This window comes from Vidua chalybeata, chromosome 1, assembly GCF_026979565.1.
Source record: "Vidua chalybeata isolate OUT-0048 chromosome 1, bVidCha1 merged haplotype, whole genome shotgun sequence".
NCBI classification, from domain to species: Eukaryota; Metazoa; Chordata; class Aves; order Passeriformes; family Viduidae; genus Vidua; species Vidua chalybeata.
Window position 1 is genome coordinate 150,916,941 of NC_071530.1, and position 15,658 is coordinate 150,932,598.

Genomic DNA, 15,658 nt, shown 5'->3' on the forward strand with positions numbered 1-15,658 from the left:
AATGCTTCTCACTCAGTGTCACCTCTCCAGGGTTTTGTTTTTTTTTTTTTTTTCTGTTATTTTAGTATGACGCAGCTGTAAACCCAAAAAATGCTTAAATCCAGTGTAAAAGCTAATCTCTGGTCTATTTGCAGGAGGGGTTTATAGATTGGGAAGGTTTTAGCATTTCAGAGATGCATCTATGTAGAATTAAAGTTGCCGCTGTCAGCATCAAAGAGCTTTGAGCTGCTGAAGGAGGTTCTGAAGGTGGCTTTTGCATATTGACTGTATCTGTTTCAAGTTGGGAATTTTCTCTTGGATGTAACAGGAGAGGGGGAGCTCGTGAAGAGCAGGATTGGCAAGTCAGGAGAGGGTATTGGTTTAAAAAGCATCCAAAGCAATACAAAGTAAAATAAACCGGTTTTTCCCCAGCCCTTTTTCTACCTTTTGCTGCTGAGGACCCCATTGGAACTCAGGCCTCATCTTCAGCTCACCCTGAGAAGGCAAAGACCAGATAACAGGGATTAAAGGAACAACAAAAGACTGTTTTCTCTTTCATGCATGTTTAGGTTATAAAATGTTGGAGTTCTTCTTCTGGTGGCAGTGATAAAACAAACCTTAGTGTAAGTCTGGCTTTCATTGGCACTGCAGAGCATCGTGGACCTATCCCAACCCCTTCCATGACATTGTCTTGGTTTGAAAGACAGGTGTCTGCTAAGGAAGGCAGGAGGCTTCCTTGAAATGGAAATTGCAAACCCCATCCCTCCAAATTATTATAATTTTGAAATGAAGGGGCTCTCAGGCAAAGATATGGGAGTAGGAATTACAGTTCTTTATTAGGAAAATTAAAAATACAAATGCAATAGTACAAAAAAAAAAAACAAAAAAAAAAAAAAAAAAAAAAAAAAAAACAAAAACAAAAAACAAACAAAAAAAAAACCTTGACAAAGTCAGAACACGACCTGACACCCTGTGGGTCAGGGTGGTGGCAGCAGTCCCATTCCATGGTGGCTCAGCCCTCCTGCAGTGCCAGCTGTGCTTCTGCTGGAGCAGGGATCCTGTAGAAGGGTGGAGTTTTCCTCTGAAGGTCCAGGGGTGCTGGAGATGAGCCTGGTCTTCTTCTGGGAACCCAGTGGAGAAGAAAGCTGCTCCTCTGGGAATCCAGTGGGAAAAGGCTGCAGTGGTGTTACAAAAGTCAGATTATATCCAGGTAGGAATGCTTGGCTCCTCCCCCTGGGTGGAGCATCTCCCAGTGGGATGATGGAATTTTATCAGCCATGCAGGGACACTCAATGGCCCACGAACAGAAGAGATCTCCTGGAGGGAGGATTGGTTTGTGGAAGAGATAAACTGCCCAATGAACAGAAGATAACTGCCCCACCACTAACAGATTGCAATAGAATACACACCCTCAGCTAAATATTTCAACCTAAGACAGACATGAATCCAAACATTCCTTAACCAGCAGAAAGCTCCGTGCCTTGGCATGAGCAAGGTCATCAGGATCCTGGAGTACCCCTGAACCCTTCCTCATCCCAGAGCAGAAGGGATATTTCCTGGGTCTGCTCCATCTGCCTGCATTGCTGTTCTCTCTGATTTCCCTTTTAAATAAACAACCACAAAGTCAAGCTCCCAAGTCTCTTTCCAAGCTTGGCATTTTCCCAAACTCTCCTGGCAGCATGTCCCATTGTCCTCAGTCCTTTCCAGGATACAATGCTTGTCCTGATCTTGCTGTTCCTCCCTCAACGCCAAGGTCAGAAAAATGCTGATGAAACTGGAAATAAATATCTGTACAGGACAGGCATCCTGTGGATTCCTAGGAATGGTGCTGGCCATTTTTAGGGATCAATTTTTTAGGGATTTTATTGTAAATTGCCATCCACACAGTACTCCAGTGCACTTACCATATCACACTAACCACAAGCTCCTTTCACATGAACTCCTAAATTATCAGATTTTAAGGAAACACCAAGAGAAGGATGGGATGAAGGAACAGATTTTCAATCTCTTTAGGAAAAATGGTGGAAAATTCAATCATCACATTTTATTTATTGTTGAGAATTTCTCCAGCTTCAAGAGTAAAATATTTTTAGAACCCCTTTTTTGAGGGGTTTTCAGCCATGACACAAAGGTTTATACAAGCACATGCATTCCTCCTTTTTAGGTATCCTGATAGATGGAAACTTGGGATAAATGTTAGTGGCATGTACACTCAATAAAGTGTACCTTTGCTCTCTGTCCCAGAGAAGTAACTGGCAGAGGTGGAAACGTAATCAGGGACTCACAGAATCATAAAGGTTGAAAAAGACCTCTAAAATCATCAAGTCCAACCACTAAACTGTGTCCCAAAGTGCAACAACTAAAAATTCCTCCCAGTATGTGACTCCACCACTTCCCTGGGCACCTGTTCCGATATTCAGTATCCCATCTATCTTGACCACCCTCTCAGTGAAGAAATTTTTGCTAATATCCAGCCTAAACCTCCCCTGGCACAACTTGAGGGCATTTCCTCTTGTCCAATTCATTGGGAAGAGAGACTGAGTTGTAGGGAATTTTAAATGGAGACGGGTTTGGGGATGAATTCTGCTTTTCCATCAAGCTGCAGTTGAGGAGTCCTAATCCACATCCCGCTGGGATTGGGGTGTCCCCACTGCCATCAGCTTCCTAATGAGAATCTGTCAGAATTATGGGAAGCAGGATAGTTCCTGGAATGCCAGTCAGGTCTGAATCTTGCTCATACTCCAGGCATTCCCAGGAATGTGGCACTGGCCACAGTTATTGTTTCACTGCAGTTATTTTGCTGGAAACCAAAGCATATTCCTAATGATGAACTAAGTTGAGTCTCAGAGTACAGTAATTAAGAAATGCCCTCCTTGGGGAATAAACATGGATTTTTCCATATTTTCTTTTCCAGTGTATTGCATAAAATTTCTTCCATGTGACACATAGTTTCTGTTGTCTGTACCTCAACTCTAAAACACTCCCACTGGAAGCACCCTCAACTATTCCTGATTAAAATCACATTTTCCAGCAGGATCCACGTTCAGAGCACACAGGACTACACATCCAGGTGGTGTTCAAGCCTTGGCCACCTCATCCATACAGCAGAAAAACGTGGTCACACTCAAAACGGCTTTGAGCTGAAGGAGGGACATTTAGATGGGATATTGGGAAAAATTTCATCCCTGTGAGGCCCTGACACAGGTTGTCCAGAGGAGCAACCAGGGATGTCTCATCCCTGGAAGTGTCCAAGGCCAGGTTGGGCAGGGTTTGGAACAACCTGGGATAGCGGAAGGTGTCCCTGCCCGTGGCAGGGGGTGGAATGAGGTAGTCTTTGAGATCCCTTCCAACCCAAACCATTCAGGGATTCTGTGATTTGTGGCTGTATGGACTGATCAGGGATGTCTATTCACTAAATCACTATTTCCCAGAATTAATTTTTCCATACTAGGGAATTAAGATTGGAGCAGGATGACATCCAGCAAGATCTGATGACATCCAAGTTGAAAAGTCAGGTTTTTAATGCACTGATGGATCTCTGTATGACCTTACCATGATCCTGGCAGGTCCCTTCCCACTCTGGATATTCTGTGGCAAATTTTTTCTCCCTTGCAGCTTTCAACTTCAGGTGAGGTGGAGTTGACTTTTTTCCTAACTCAGAAGGAAGTTTTGGGGTTGTAGGCAGGAATTCTTTGCTCATGTTTTGCTGGAATTTGGGACAGATGTTCTCTGAACACCTGAAGAGATGGAAGAATCTAAAAATAGCACCTCAGGAGCAGCTGGTTTGCTGTGCTCACCCTCTTCCCAAACCTGTGGAGGTTTCACACTGTTGCCCTTCCATTTTATCCCAGACCAAACTGGAAGCTGATGTAGCCCCTGAGAGGAAAACTGAATGAGCTCTCTGTGTGTGGAATATTTATCCCCCTGACAGCTTATTTGCAACCAGGAAGCATCAAAGGAACCAAAGACCTGGAGACAACCACAGCAGGATTTGCATCAAAATACCCAGCCACCCCCACCAGGCATCCTGATGAAAATTTAAAGCTCTCTTGGTGTCTGGGATGCACCAAAGCCTCATTTTTAAGGCTGCAATAAGCAGTGAGTGGCTTCCACGTGGATTATAAATCTCTCTTTCTATAAGGGAGATTTTTGATGTATATTGGAGTGTTAGCTTGGGACTGACTCAGACAGCAGAGTTCTTCCTTCCTAATCACTCCCATCACTTTGACTCCTTCTTTACCTCCCCAATTGCTACCAAAAAAAGAAAAAAATCCCATTGTTGGAAAGCCTTGCTGCAAGTTTGTTTCTCCCTTTCAAAGCCTGACCTTTGACTGGCACACTGCAGGCTCCACCATGCAATTTCTTCCCCTTTTTCCTCCTAAATACACAGTTACCCAGCTCTGAATTCTTGTAGCTGAGAGCTCTTCACATTAAAGCAGAGTAGTGGTTATTTTCAAGCTGCTTTGTACTACACAGGAAATATTTTTCCTCTGCAGATCTCTGTTCTCAGGGTTTAACATCTCCAACGCTGCTGCTCCCTGGGAGTTAATTGCCAAAGAAATTCCAGGGTTTGGGCTGGACATTGAGAGGTGTCTGTGGTTTTGTAGGCTTTTAAAAAAGCCAAGGTTTTACTTCTCCTACGCTTTGATAGCAGTGGAAGTGCCCCTCCTGCCTTCCCCCTCAGCAGGAGTCCTTTGATGCAGCTCCATTAGAGAAGCTGGAATCGCATCCATATCCCTCTTTTCCTGCCAGCATCTGGCTTGGCATTCATTTTAAACAGCAGCTCTTTGCTTGTGCCGAGGTCAGTGCTGGACAGAGCTCTGCAAATTCCGTGGATTTTCTCCTTCTTGTTCATGAGCTCCCTGCCACATTCAGCTCCCTGCAGCTGGAATGGCTTTTGCTGTGGCTCCTGTCCTGCAGCTCACATGCAGGATCTGGACTCAGTTTATAATTCATAGAATCACAGAATGGTTTGGATTGGAAAGAATGTTAAAGATCATCTCATCCCACTCCACTGCCATGGGCAGGGACACCTTCCACTATCCCAGGTTGTTCCAAGTCCCATCTAACCTGGCCTTGGACACTTCCAGGGATGGAGCAGCCACAGCTTCTCTGGGAAAAAATGCAACTCTCAAATCCCATCCCAAATTTCCACTGATCCTAAAAAGTGCCTGCTCCAAATCCTATTTTAAAAAGCTATAAAGTTTTTTTTTCTGCCTAACTTTTCCCTATTTCCTTCTGGACAGTGTTTCTGTCTTGATTCCTCACTTTCTTTTCTCACGATGAGATTTTTCTTAGCTTTCCTCTCTGGACGTCTGGAGATTTACCCATTCCACCAGCACTGGCTTTGGCAACCTAATGGAGTTTTGAGAAAAAAGGACCATGGAGTCACAGCAAAAGGGCAAAGGGTTTTAAGATGACAGAGGGCAGGTTTAGATTGAATATTAGGAAGAAATTCTTCCCTGTGAGGGTGCTGAGGCCCTGGCACAGGTTGCCCAGGGAAGCTGTGGCTGCCCCATCCCTGGAATAGTCCAAGGCCAGCTTGGATAGAGCTTGGAGCAACCTGGGATGGTGAAAGGTGTCCCTGCCCATGGCTGGGGGGTGGGATGAGATGATCTTAATGTTCCTTCCAACCCAGGCCATTCCCTGATTCTATAATTCTATGATTTTATGGATATTGATGGATATTGCAGCTCATCCCCAGGCAGAGCTGTGTCTCCCTGGTGTGCCCTGCTGCAGGAATTGGAACATTGGGAATCTGCTGGCTGGGTGTCCCTCTGCAAGGGAAGCTCCACTTTTGGGAAGAGTGTCTTTGTGTCACAACTTTAATCCTCTCTGCACTGCTTAAAGGCAAATTTTAACAGACCAATTAGTGAAGCTTTCATAGGGAGGAGCTCTGCATAAAGTCCGATAATTACCGCAATAAATTCTGTTATGAAAATGACGTCAAATCTTAATTCAGTCAGCCATAAACCATCTGCCAGCTCCCAGGTGTCAAAATACATCATCAATCAGAAGTTCACCTCCTCCTGCAGATCATCCAGCACCTTTTGTCCCAACACTTAGGGGACAAAATTTGTCCCAGAGAAACCTGTTCCCTGTATCCTCTGCTCCAGCACCGGGCAGTGCCACCAGCACATGGAAACTCCTGGTGTTTTATACTCTGAAGTATGAATAATTCTTTATAGAGTCTAAATAGAAGACTCTATGAAAAATCATGCTTTGAGTGCTCTTGGTCCCCTCCTGGATCCTCAGTTGCCCCCGTGAGGCAGCTTTGAGAGTTTTCAGCATTTTAGGGAATTTAGTCCTCCAGGTGGGCTCTTCACAGACCATAAGCATTGTCCCAAAAAAGGTTGGGATTGGCCCAGCTGGATTAACAGCAAGGATGCTCTGGAAAACAGCCTGTTCCTCATGCTGGTGGGACCACAGGTGTTCTGTGCAGCTTTTAGGCTTTTCTGGAGTCAATAAAAGACTTCCTTGATCCAGAGCCTGTTCACTTTCAGCTGTTTGGCCTCACTAGAATTTGTCTCACAGCCACCCCTTCAGGATGGATGAGCTTCAGGGAATTCAGAAGCAGAAGACAAATTTTTATAGCCCAGCAAATGCTGGGTATTTCAAGTTTCTTAACTGATCTCCAAGTTAAAACCACAATTTTTTTTCCCCAATTTAATTTAATGAAATTCTGAACAAAGCCCGCCACTTCCTTTTATTTTGCTTTTCTCCTAAATGAAAAGGGAAAAAAAAAAAAAGGAAAAAGCATAATCTTTGTAGTCCAGTAGCATAAAATGAAAGAACTGCAGCTACTTCTTTCTGAGAAGGAAAGGAAAATTTATCATTCTCTAAAGAAACAAGACAGCTTTCCCATTTTCTAATCACATTTCATCGACATTGATCTGAAGATGGATTAGATGAGCGTGAGCCACATTTATCCTTCAAATCCCCTGCTCTATGCCCTGAATAACTTCATTCTGGTCCTGCAGTCATCAATGTCGTGGGGAGAGACCATTTGGGTCATGAAATATCCTTCAAGTTGACACCAGAGGCAAGGAAAACAGCATGGGAGGGAGTTCCAGGGGAGTTATCACTGAGTGCTCAGCGGAAGGCCCTGAGTTGCTCCTCAGTTATTCAGGGTAACCATAAAAACTGGCTGTTAAAAAATGAAAACCAACGAAAAACAATCAAAACCCCCACAAAACAAACACAGGGAGGTGCAGCTCGAGCAGCCCGAGCGGTTCATGGGCTTTGGCTGAAGTGGGAAATCCAAGCTGTGCCTCAGAGCAGACTCTTGGGCTGTGTTTATGCACTGCAGGGATGCTGTTCCTAAGGAAAAGAGCTCGGCATGAAGTCAGCCTGGACTTCTGGAGGCAGCACAGGAAAGTGTGGAGGGTGAGGGAGGGGGTTCTGTCCCTCAAATCTGCTCTGGTCAGACTCCACCTGGAATCTTTTGTCCAGTTCTGGGGTCTCAGCACATGAAGGATGTGGAGCACCAAGATGATCAGAGGGGTGGAGCAGCTCTGCTGTGAGGAAAAGCTGAGAAAATTGGGATTCTCCAGCCTGGGGAAGAGAAGGCTCCAGAGAAACCTTAGAGCCCCTTCCAGTGCCTGAAGGGGCTGCAAGAGAGGTGGAGAGGGACTTGGGAACAGGGATGGAGTGCCAGGACAAGAGGGAAGGGCTTTAAATTGACAGAGGTCAGGGTTAGATGGGATATTGGGAATTAATTCTTTCCCATGAGTATGCTGAGGCCTTGGCACAGGTTGCCCAGAGAAGCTGTGGCTGCCTCATCCCTGGAAGTGTCCAAGGCCAGTTTGGGACTGGAACCTGGGAGAGTGGAAGGTGTCCCTGCCCAGGGCAGGGGCTGGAATGAGATGGTTTTTAAGGTCCCTTCCAAAGCAACCCATTCTGTGATTTTGTGATGATTCCCTGAAGACCCAGGGTAAGGACCCACCACCATCACCTTTCCATACCCACCACGAGTCCAGCACAGGTGACTCTGCAGTCTGCCAGGACCAGCTCCAGCAGAAGGATGTGTGGATTATCTTAATGCTCTTCACCTCTGTCTTTGTCAGAGAGCTGGGGGGTTTTGTTGGCACTGCACCCTAAACACCTTTTATCCCAAATCCTCTCCCTCAACCTTAAAAATCTGCAGCTAAAACGAAAGTCGGGGCTGAATGAAGGAGACTCCGAGTGCCACCAGGATGATGAACACCTCGAGTCTGGAGTTGGTTTTACCCCAGCTCTGAGTGTGGGTGCTCCCTCCTTTCCCACCCCTTTTTTTTTTCTCCACAATCCTGGCACCAGACAGGGACTGATAAACATTTTCCTCCTTCCCAGAAGCTCCTGGACTGTGTCAGGCCAGAGTGATGGCTCTGTCCCTGGCAGAGCAGCTCCTGGTGCTTTCAGCCCCTGTCTGGGGCCAGCCCTGGCTGTCTCGGAGGCACCAGGCCAGCCCCAGTGCCTTTTCCTGCCAGATTACACATCCCTCTCTCCAGGATTTCTTTCTTTTCTATGCATAGCTCAGTTTTCCCTCCTGTCTGCAAGGATTGCAAAGACCCCACAGTGAAGCTGGAGGGAAATGCCAGGGTTGGAGCATGAGCCCAGTGCCTGTTTCTCTGTGCTGCTCAAGTGGTCAATACCCCATAAAAACTTTTTCCCATATGGAGGGAAAGAAAAGGGGAGCTGTTCCCAGCATCCTGCTACCAATTCCCAGGGTGGTTTGTGCCAAGAGGAGATTTTCTTTTGTCTCCCAGCATCCTTCCCAGAGCTCTGCCAGGCTGATTAACCTGCTCAGAGATTCCAGTGGGCACCGAGTCCTCCTGCAGCCACCCCTGAGCCAGCACTTCCCTCACAGCCTCACCAGAGAAGCCTGATCCTTTCCTGAGAAATGGAGAACTAAAAGCAAGTCTCCCTTCTTCATTTTGTCATTTTTCCAGAGCTCTTTTTCATCTTCTAACTGTGAATAAAAACCTTTGGAGTCACTATGCTCACCACAGTCACAGGTCGATATCACACTGATAAGGAGGATGGAAATCACCATGTGGGGTCAGACCCAAGGGCAGTTTCTGCCTCCTCTCCATGGCAGAGTGAAAAGGAGCCTGGAGAAATAAAAGGGCCAGCCTGTGGTGGTGCATCTTCAAAAAGATCCCCAAAACTCCAGGAATTTGTGCTCAGAGACCCCTTGATGCAGAATGCTGTCACTTCACTGGATAGCTCCGAATAGATGTTGGTTTTGTGAGTGTTTCCGTGTACTTTTCATGAGTTTAGAAGTTTTCAGGATGGACAGAGAGCTGTGGAAAGGTGGCCTGGAGGTTGGCTGGGCACTGTGGGCAGGCCCAGCTCCCGGGGTTCACTCCTTGGTGCTCTGGAGTTCCTTTGTTGGAAGAGATTATCCCAATCCCCACCACCAGTGGTCCATTCCTGTCATCCACAAACTCTCAGAGCTTCACAGACCTCTTTTGCATCCAACCATAATCTCTTCTAAGGCCTGAAGGTTGGAGTTTGCAATCTTTCCTCCCACAGGACATTCTCTATAACTTTATCCATGTCTGGAAACCGGCCACATTTATCATTTTCCCTTTATCTTCCTCTCAGGAAGCCTATGGAGTGCCCAGAATATTCAAGATGCAGGTGCAGAATGGAGCTGTTCACTGCCAGAATAATATTTCCTGTTTTGTTTTCTCTTCCTTTCTTAATTCTTCTCTTCTCAGCAACTTACGACATTTAATGTCTGGGGTTTGAATAATTTTTGTCACCCTTAGGTGGTGTTCACCCAGTGACAGGGCTGATCTGAGGCCACTGCTGTAGATGTGAGCTCATAATTTTTTCATTTTGTCAGGTTTTTTTGGTTTTTTTTTTTCCCTCCCTCGGTTTCTGTTCCCTCCCTGGCTTTGCAGCTCCTCTTGCTCACTAGCCCATGACAGGGAGGGCTCTGAGGGTTGCTGATCACGTTCAGGGTGCATGATCAGATCCGGGAGCATCCTCCCAGCATGAAGGAGAGGATGAAGGTCAGGAGCGTGGCAGATGGAGAGAGACTGCTAAAACAGGGATTGGCTGCAAACAGAACCTGATGCTGAAGGTGGCCATAAATAATGCCATCAAAAAAGGTCTCTTGTTTGAGGGGAAAAACCGAATTATTTATGAACTTCATGCATAAAATCACCTGTGCTGCTCTCTAATACAGATGTGGACATCAGCAGCTTTGAAAACTTGTGGCATTGCAGCAGTGGTGGGAGAAAAATATTTTTTTCCATTGAAAAAAATCTGTCTTCTGGGAAACTTAAATTCATTCAAATTTTTGCTCCCATTTGTGCTTTTTTCTCTGTGTTCCTTCCTGCTGTATCTTTTCAGGCAGACTGATGGTCTCCAAAAAACACTGTAGGTGGCAATTTCCCTTCAGGAAACTTCCAGCTTGTCTCATCAAGGCACACACAAGAGTTAAATAGGTTCCACTTTTTAATTGCAGTGGTTCTAAAATAAGTTCCAGAAAAGATAATGTAATAAATCACGAATTTGATCACTTCTTCTGTCATGTGAGTATTATTCACTGTCATGTTATAGGTTGGAATAAAGTAAGAATAACACCAGCAGCATAAGGAAAGATCTGTATTGTAGGGTTTAATGAAAACCCCAGCTGCAGATTTCAAGAAATTGAGAATTGAGTGTTTTACATATGAGCAATATTTTTACAACCTGATTAAAAAAAAAAAAAAAACAAATAAACCAAAACCAATTTTCTTTAAAAATACTTACTTTTTTTTTTCTCCCTTTGAATGAAAATAATTTCAGGATGCTTTCACTTCACTTTGAGATGTTTACCTGGTTTGTGCATTCCCCACCTTCAAACCACCAAAAACTCTCACCCAGAGCCTTCCTCCTGGGAGCAGTGGGGTGCAGGACCAACTTCAAGCACACCTTGTTTTTACATTAAAGTTTGGACAAGCAGAATTCCTGGCTTGGGTGATCCAATGAAAGCTGCCCCTGCAGGGACAATTCCACAGCAGCTTTCCTGTCAGCACTGCAGTGTGAAGTTGGGACAAACAAGAGCCTGGCAAAAACGTCTTAGGGAAGGACAAACTGAGGAGCTGAGGCTGCTGGATGAGCCTGCAGCAGATGGGGATGGAAGTTTCCTGTGGAGCTACAACGCTCTCAGCAGCATCCTGGAGTCACCCCACAGCCTTTTGTGGCTTCATCTCCCCTCAGTCATTAGATTTTGGTGACAGCCTCGAGCCGTGCCACGTCCTGGTGGCGTGTCCCCTGCACATCTGGCTCCTCATCTTCTCTCCAGGGTTTTCCCTCCTTGTTGTCATCCTCCATGAGCCGCTTTCCTCCCGTCCTTCCCACTTCTCCTTTGGCAGGTGGCTCAAAAGGGCTCTGTCACGTCCAGGGAAGCCTTTCCCTGCCCAGTGCTGGAGTGTTTTTGTGGAGATAATGAACTGTGAAAAGCAGCACTGGTGTTTGGAGGGGAGAATCTGAGTGGAGTAACTAATTTAAAACCTTTCCTTTCTCTACCCACTGAGGAATACACTCATTTTCCAGCCCCTCAGCCCTCCCCAGAGCCTTGTCTCGGTGCATGTCAGCAAAAACATGGAAAGATTTTCTGAATCAATATCCATGGTGGGGTGCTGCGGGGAGACTGGGTCAACAAAGCCTCCAGGGCTTGGTGTGGAGTTGGTGGAAATGTTTTCAGCCTCCGAGCTGAGTTCCAGCTCCTCAAGCAGCACGGATTTGGTTCCCTGGTGGAGCAGGGAGCAGGTTTTGCTGCAATTAAAGAGTCTACAAACAGCTGTGCATCAAATTCAGTGGGTGTTCAGGAGGACCTCATTGTAATCTGGGTTTCATGCATGGGTTGGGTTGGAAGAGACCTTAAAGATCCTATAGTTCCACTCCCTGCCATGGGCAGAGACACCTTCCACCATCCCAGGTTGCTCCAAGCACTATCCAACCTGGTCTTGGACACTTCCAAGGATGGGGCAGCCTCAGCTTCTCTAGGAATTCCATTCCAGGGCCTCAGCACCCTCACAGGGAAGAATTTCTTCCCAATATTCCATCTAAATCTACCCTCTTTCATCTTAAAGCCGTCACCCCTTGCCTTGTCACTACATCTGTGGAAGTTGAAAAAGATCTGATGCTCTCAAAACCACACTCAGTTTTTCAGTAGCAAAATCCTCAGCTGAAGGCTGAAATATCCAGTCATGAAGTGATGGAGGTGGCATTGGAAAGAAAAGCAACATTTTCTTCTTGAAAATAGACAGTTTGTACGCTAAGTGTCATCTTCATTGATATCCCACTTTATTTTGGATGGGAAGCTGCATGGAAAAAACAATTTGTGGACACAAGAGGAGGCAAAATCATGGTATTTCTTGCATTTTGCACTAACTTTTCTTTCTTTTTCTCTCTCCTTTCTCACACTTTCCTCCTCCTGCAGCAAGAAAAACAGCAGACACCAAACAAGAGACCCTGGGAAGGCATCAGGAAAGTCCAGTCCCCGCCATCATGGGTTAAAAAGGACATCGAACCTGTGGCACAGTCTCCCCTAGAACTAAAAACTGTAGAGTGGGAGAAAACAGGGGCCACCATCCCTTTGGTGGGACAAGACATTATTGACCTTCAGACAGAGGTCTGAGCAGAAAGGGAAGAAAAAGGACTTTTTTTTTTTCCGGAAAACAAACGAAACAAACAAAACAAAACCACGTTTTAAAGAAATGATTAAATTAAATCGGAACCGAGTGAGAGAAGTGTTTGGTTTCTTTTGAAACCTTTGGTAAGATGGAGTAACTTTTGTATTGTTCTCAGCAGAGAGGGGGAATATTACTTTATAGAGTATAGTAGCTGTAGGTTCAGGACAACACGAGCTTTCCCAGGCAGGACTGGAGGAGTGAGCCTGGAAGAGAGCGAGGAAGAGGAGGAGGAGGAGGAGGGTGGGGCGGGGCTGCAGGGGACAAGCCCTGCCAAGATGCTCTCGGGTCGCTGCCGCACACCAGGAGCCCTCCTGCTCTGCCATGGGGAGGTGTGGAAGGATGCCCAGCAGCCACCACAGAGGGCCCAGAAGATCAGGATTGTCTGGGGACACCGAGAGGGGACACCTGCAGGAGCCTCGCTGGGATGTGGCCTGGCTGGGGCAGACCCAGCCTGGAGGGACATCCCTCGCTCCCCCGCCTCTCCCTCGCCAGCTCATCCAAGAAGGAAGGAGATGGGACGCGCCAAGAAGTGGCCACAAGGACATTGCCACTCCGGGGTGCCACGCCACGACCTGGCATTGGCGCACGGTCACAGCGGGTCCCCGCGGAGGGGGACGTGGTGGCGTCACCCGCGGCTCGGGGGGAAAGGAGAGGTGGGGCTTCCTCCTCTCATCCCTCCCCGGCGGAGGAAAGGACCAGCTCCAAATCTCCAAATCCTGCTCGCCCCATCTCCAGGGAGAGGGTGGAAGGTGGTAGACAACAAGACCAACAAGAAGAATGTAGGTCATGTCATTGACTGTTAAATAGATAAACTCAGCACGGGCCTTGCAAAGGTCCTCTTGGCCTCATCCTTTTTTTTTTTGTGTGTGTTTGTTTTTTGGTTTTGTTTTTTTGTTTTGGTTTTTTTTTTTTTTTTTTTTTGGTTCTGTTATTTGTCCTTGCTTTCGGACTCAAATCTATTCCAAGCTGCCCCTCCCTGGAAGGCAGAGAGAGAAAAAGGGAAAGACAGATCTGCCGCTGTACCTGGAGATATTGGTAAACAGAGACATTGCCTTAGGACATTGAGACAAACTGACAACATGAATAACGTCCACTTGGAAACAAACAGACAAAAAAAAAACAAACAAAATAATCTATTTTTTTCCTTCTTCTTTTCTTTTCTTCAATAAAAAGAGAACTTGAAACCCGAGACCTTTCTTTTCTTTGGCTCTTGTCATTTCGAATGCCTTTCTGTGCCATAGGACTGCTCAGGCATGGGGTGAGGATGCCACCTGCTGAAGGTGGAAGGCAAGTTGCTCCGTGGAAATTTTGGGATGGTGGGAATATACAGCCTCTTCACCGCTGGCTTGCAATGTTCTGTTTTGCTTTATTCGGTTTGGGTTTTGGTTATTTTCCCCTCGCTGGCTCTTCTCTGCCCACCCCGCTGCCCAGAGCCAGCAGCAGGTTCATGGTCCTACAGGAAGGAAGAGGTGGAGCTGATCAAGACAGCAGGACAATCCTCCTCATAAAATGCAGTATTTTCATTTCACTATGAAAAAAAAAAAATAGCTATTTAATTTTTTTTCATTTAACATTTCTCAAGGTTATTTACAAAAAAAAATGAGGTGTCTACATTTCACCCCAAAAAGTGTTGTGCAATATTTTTATCATTAAAAAATGTACCAGAGGCATTAGACACAGACTTTATTTTTTTATTATTATTTTTGTCATTCCCAGCACTGTCTGTCTGATGCTGGGACCAGTTCTCCCAGTTTTGGAGGTGGATGGAGACAAATCTCTGGTTGTGAGTGGCCAGATCGTACCAGATAGCAGCAAAGCTTGATCAGGGTCTGAATTATTACTGTGCTTGGGTCTCCTTTTAATTAAAAAATACCAAACCTACATTTTTAGGCAAAAATGACCAATGGGTACAAGATGCCAAGCAATTGCTGCCCCCAGCTGTGCTTCCCCCATGGGGAGATGTTGCTTGATGTGAAAAATCTCTGCCTTGACTTCCCTTTGGGCCACCTGGGTGATCTCCAAGGACAGTGGCATTTACCTTGCCCTTAACCAAAGGATATGAAGGATGGAAAGGAAAACTTAAATAAATCCAAATAGTTAAAAAATAGAGAAAGTGGTTACTCATAAAACTGTGATACTATTGTTCAATTTTTAGCTTATTCATGAAACAGGAAAGCACAAAGGCCTCCCTCAGATGCTGGGTTGTATGATATTGTAATTATTATAATTACACATGATGAATTTTAGCATACAGGTATCTTTCTACTGTGTTTTGATTATTTTCTCTTTTTTTTTTTTTTCTTCCCTTCCCTTCTGCCCACTCAAGCCTGCCCTCTTCACTCCAACCTTCCCCGCTCACCCATTCACTGCAGCCGCCTGTGCAGGACATTAACGATGTTATGTAATTACAGAGATAAATGTTTGTTTAAGAACTGTTGATACTCGACTTTCTCTGCTCAGCTCCTCCGGTTAATCCTGTTTTTCCCACGTCCTGCCCTCCTTCCATGCCTTCCCCTCCTTCCTCTCTCTGTTCGTCAACACTTTTTTTTTTTTTTTTTTCTGTACAGTTTTCAGAGCACAAAATGAATGTGTCTTATTTCTAATAAAAGAGGTGGAAACTCCAGCCCTGTCTGCTTTTTAAAAGTGCTCCTGCCTGCATTCCATGTGTGCTTTGCATCTCTCCTGGGGGCTGGGAAACCTCTTCTGGCCCCACAGCTGCTACCTGAGCTCTCTAATGTGGAAGAGTCACAACACAGAGCTGAATTTATCCAAATTTCAGCTTTGTATCCTCTCCACTCCTATAAAAAGACATGTCTCTATAAAGTACATTCGCAGGACATGAGGAATCCCCTTTTCTGTGCAGTGCAGCTTGCTTTTATTTAGGTTTCTCAAACCCACAGCCTGATGCCTCCTTCCCAATATCGTAGGATGTGAAGGGCTGAGATTTAACACAGACCTTGCAGCATTTCTGCCACAGGACAGGGGTGTGGGGTTAAAGTTTCCAG

The 15,658-nt window shown here is 45.8% G+C and overlaps 1 protein-coding gene across 4 annotated transcripts in view; it reads left to right on the top strand.

The window, feature by feature from the left end:
* ADGRB1 (adhesion G protein-coupled receptor B1) overlaps nucleotides 1-13,842 on the top strand; it is a 139,754-nt gene extending 125,912 nt beyond the window's left edge. For all 4 annotated transcript variants that reach the window (XM_053946809.1, XM_053946816.1, XM_053946825.1 and 1 more), the window contains one exon: nucleotides 12,401-13,842. In XM_053946809.1, coding sequence (XP_053802784.1) covers nucleotides 12,401-12,598 — 198 coding nt within the window. In that variant the 3' untranslated portion in view covers nucleotides 12,599-13,842. The remainder of the gene's footprint in view (nucleotides 1-12,400) is intronic.
* Nucleotides 13,843-15,658: the final 1,816 nt, after the last annotated feature.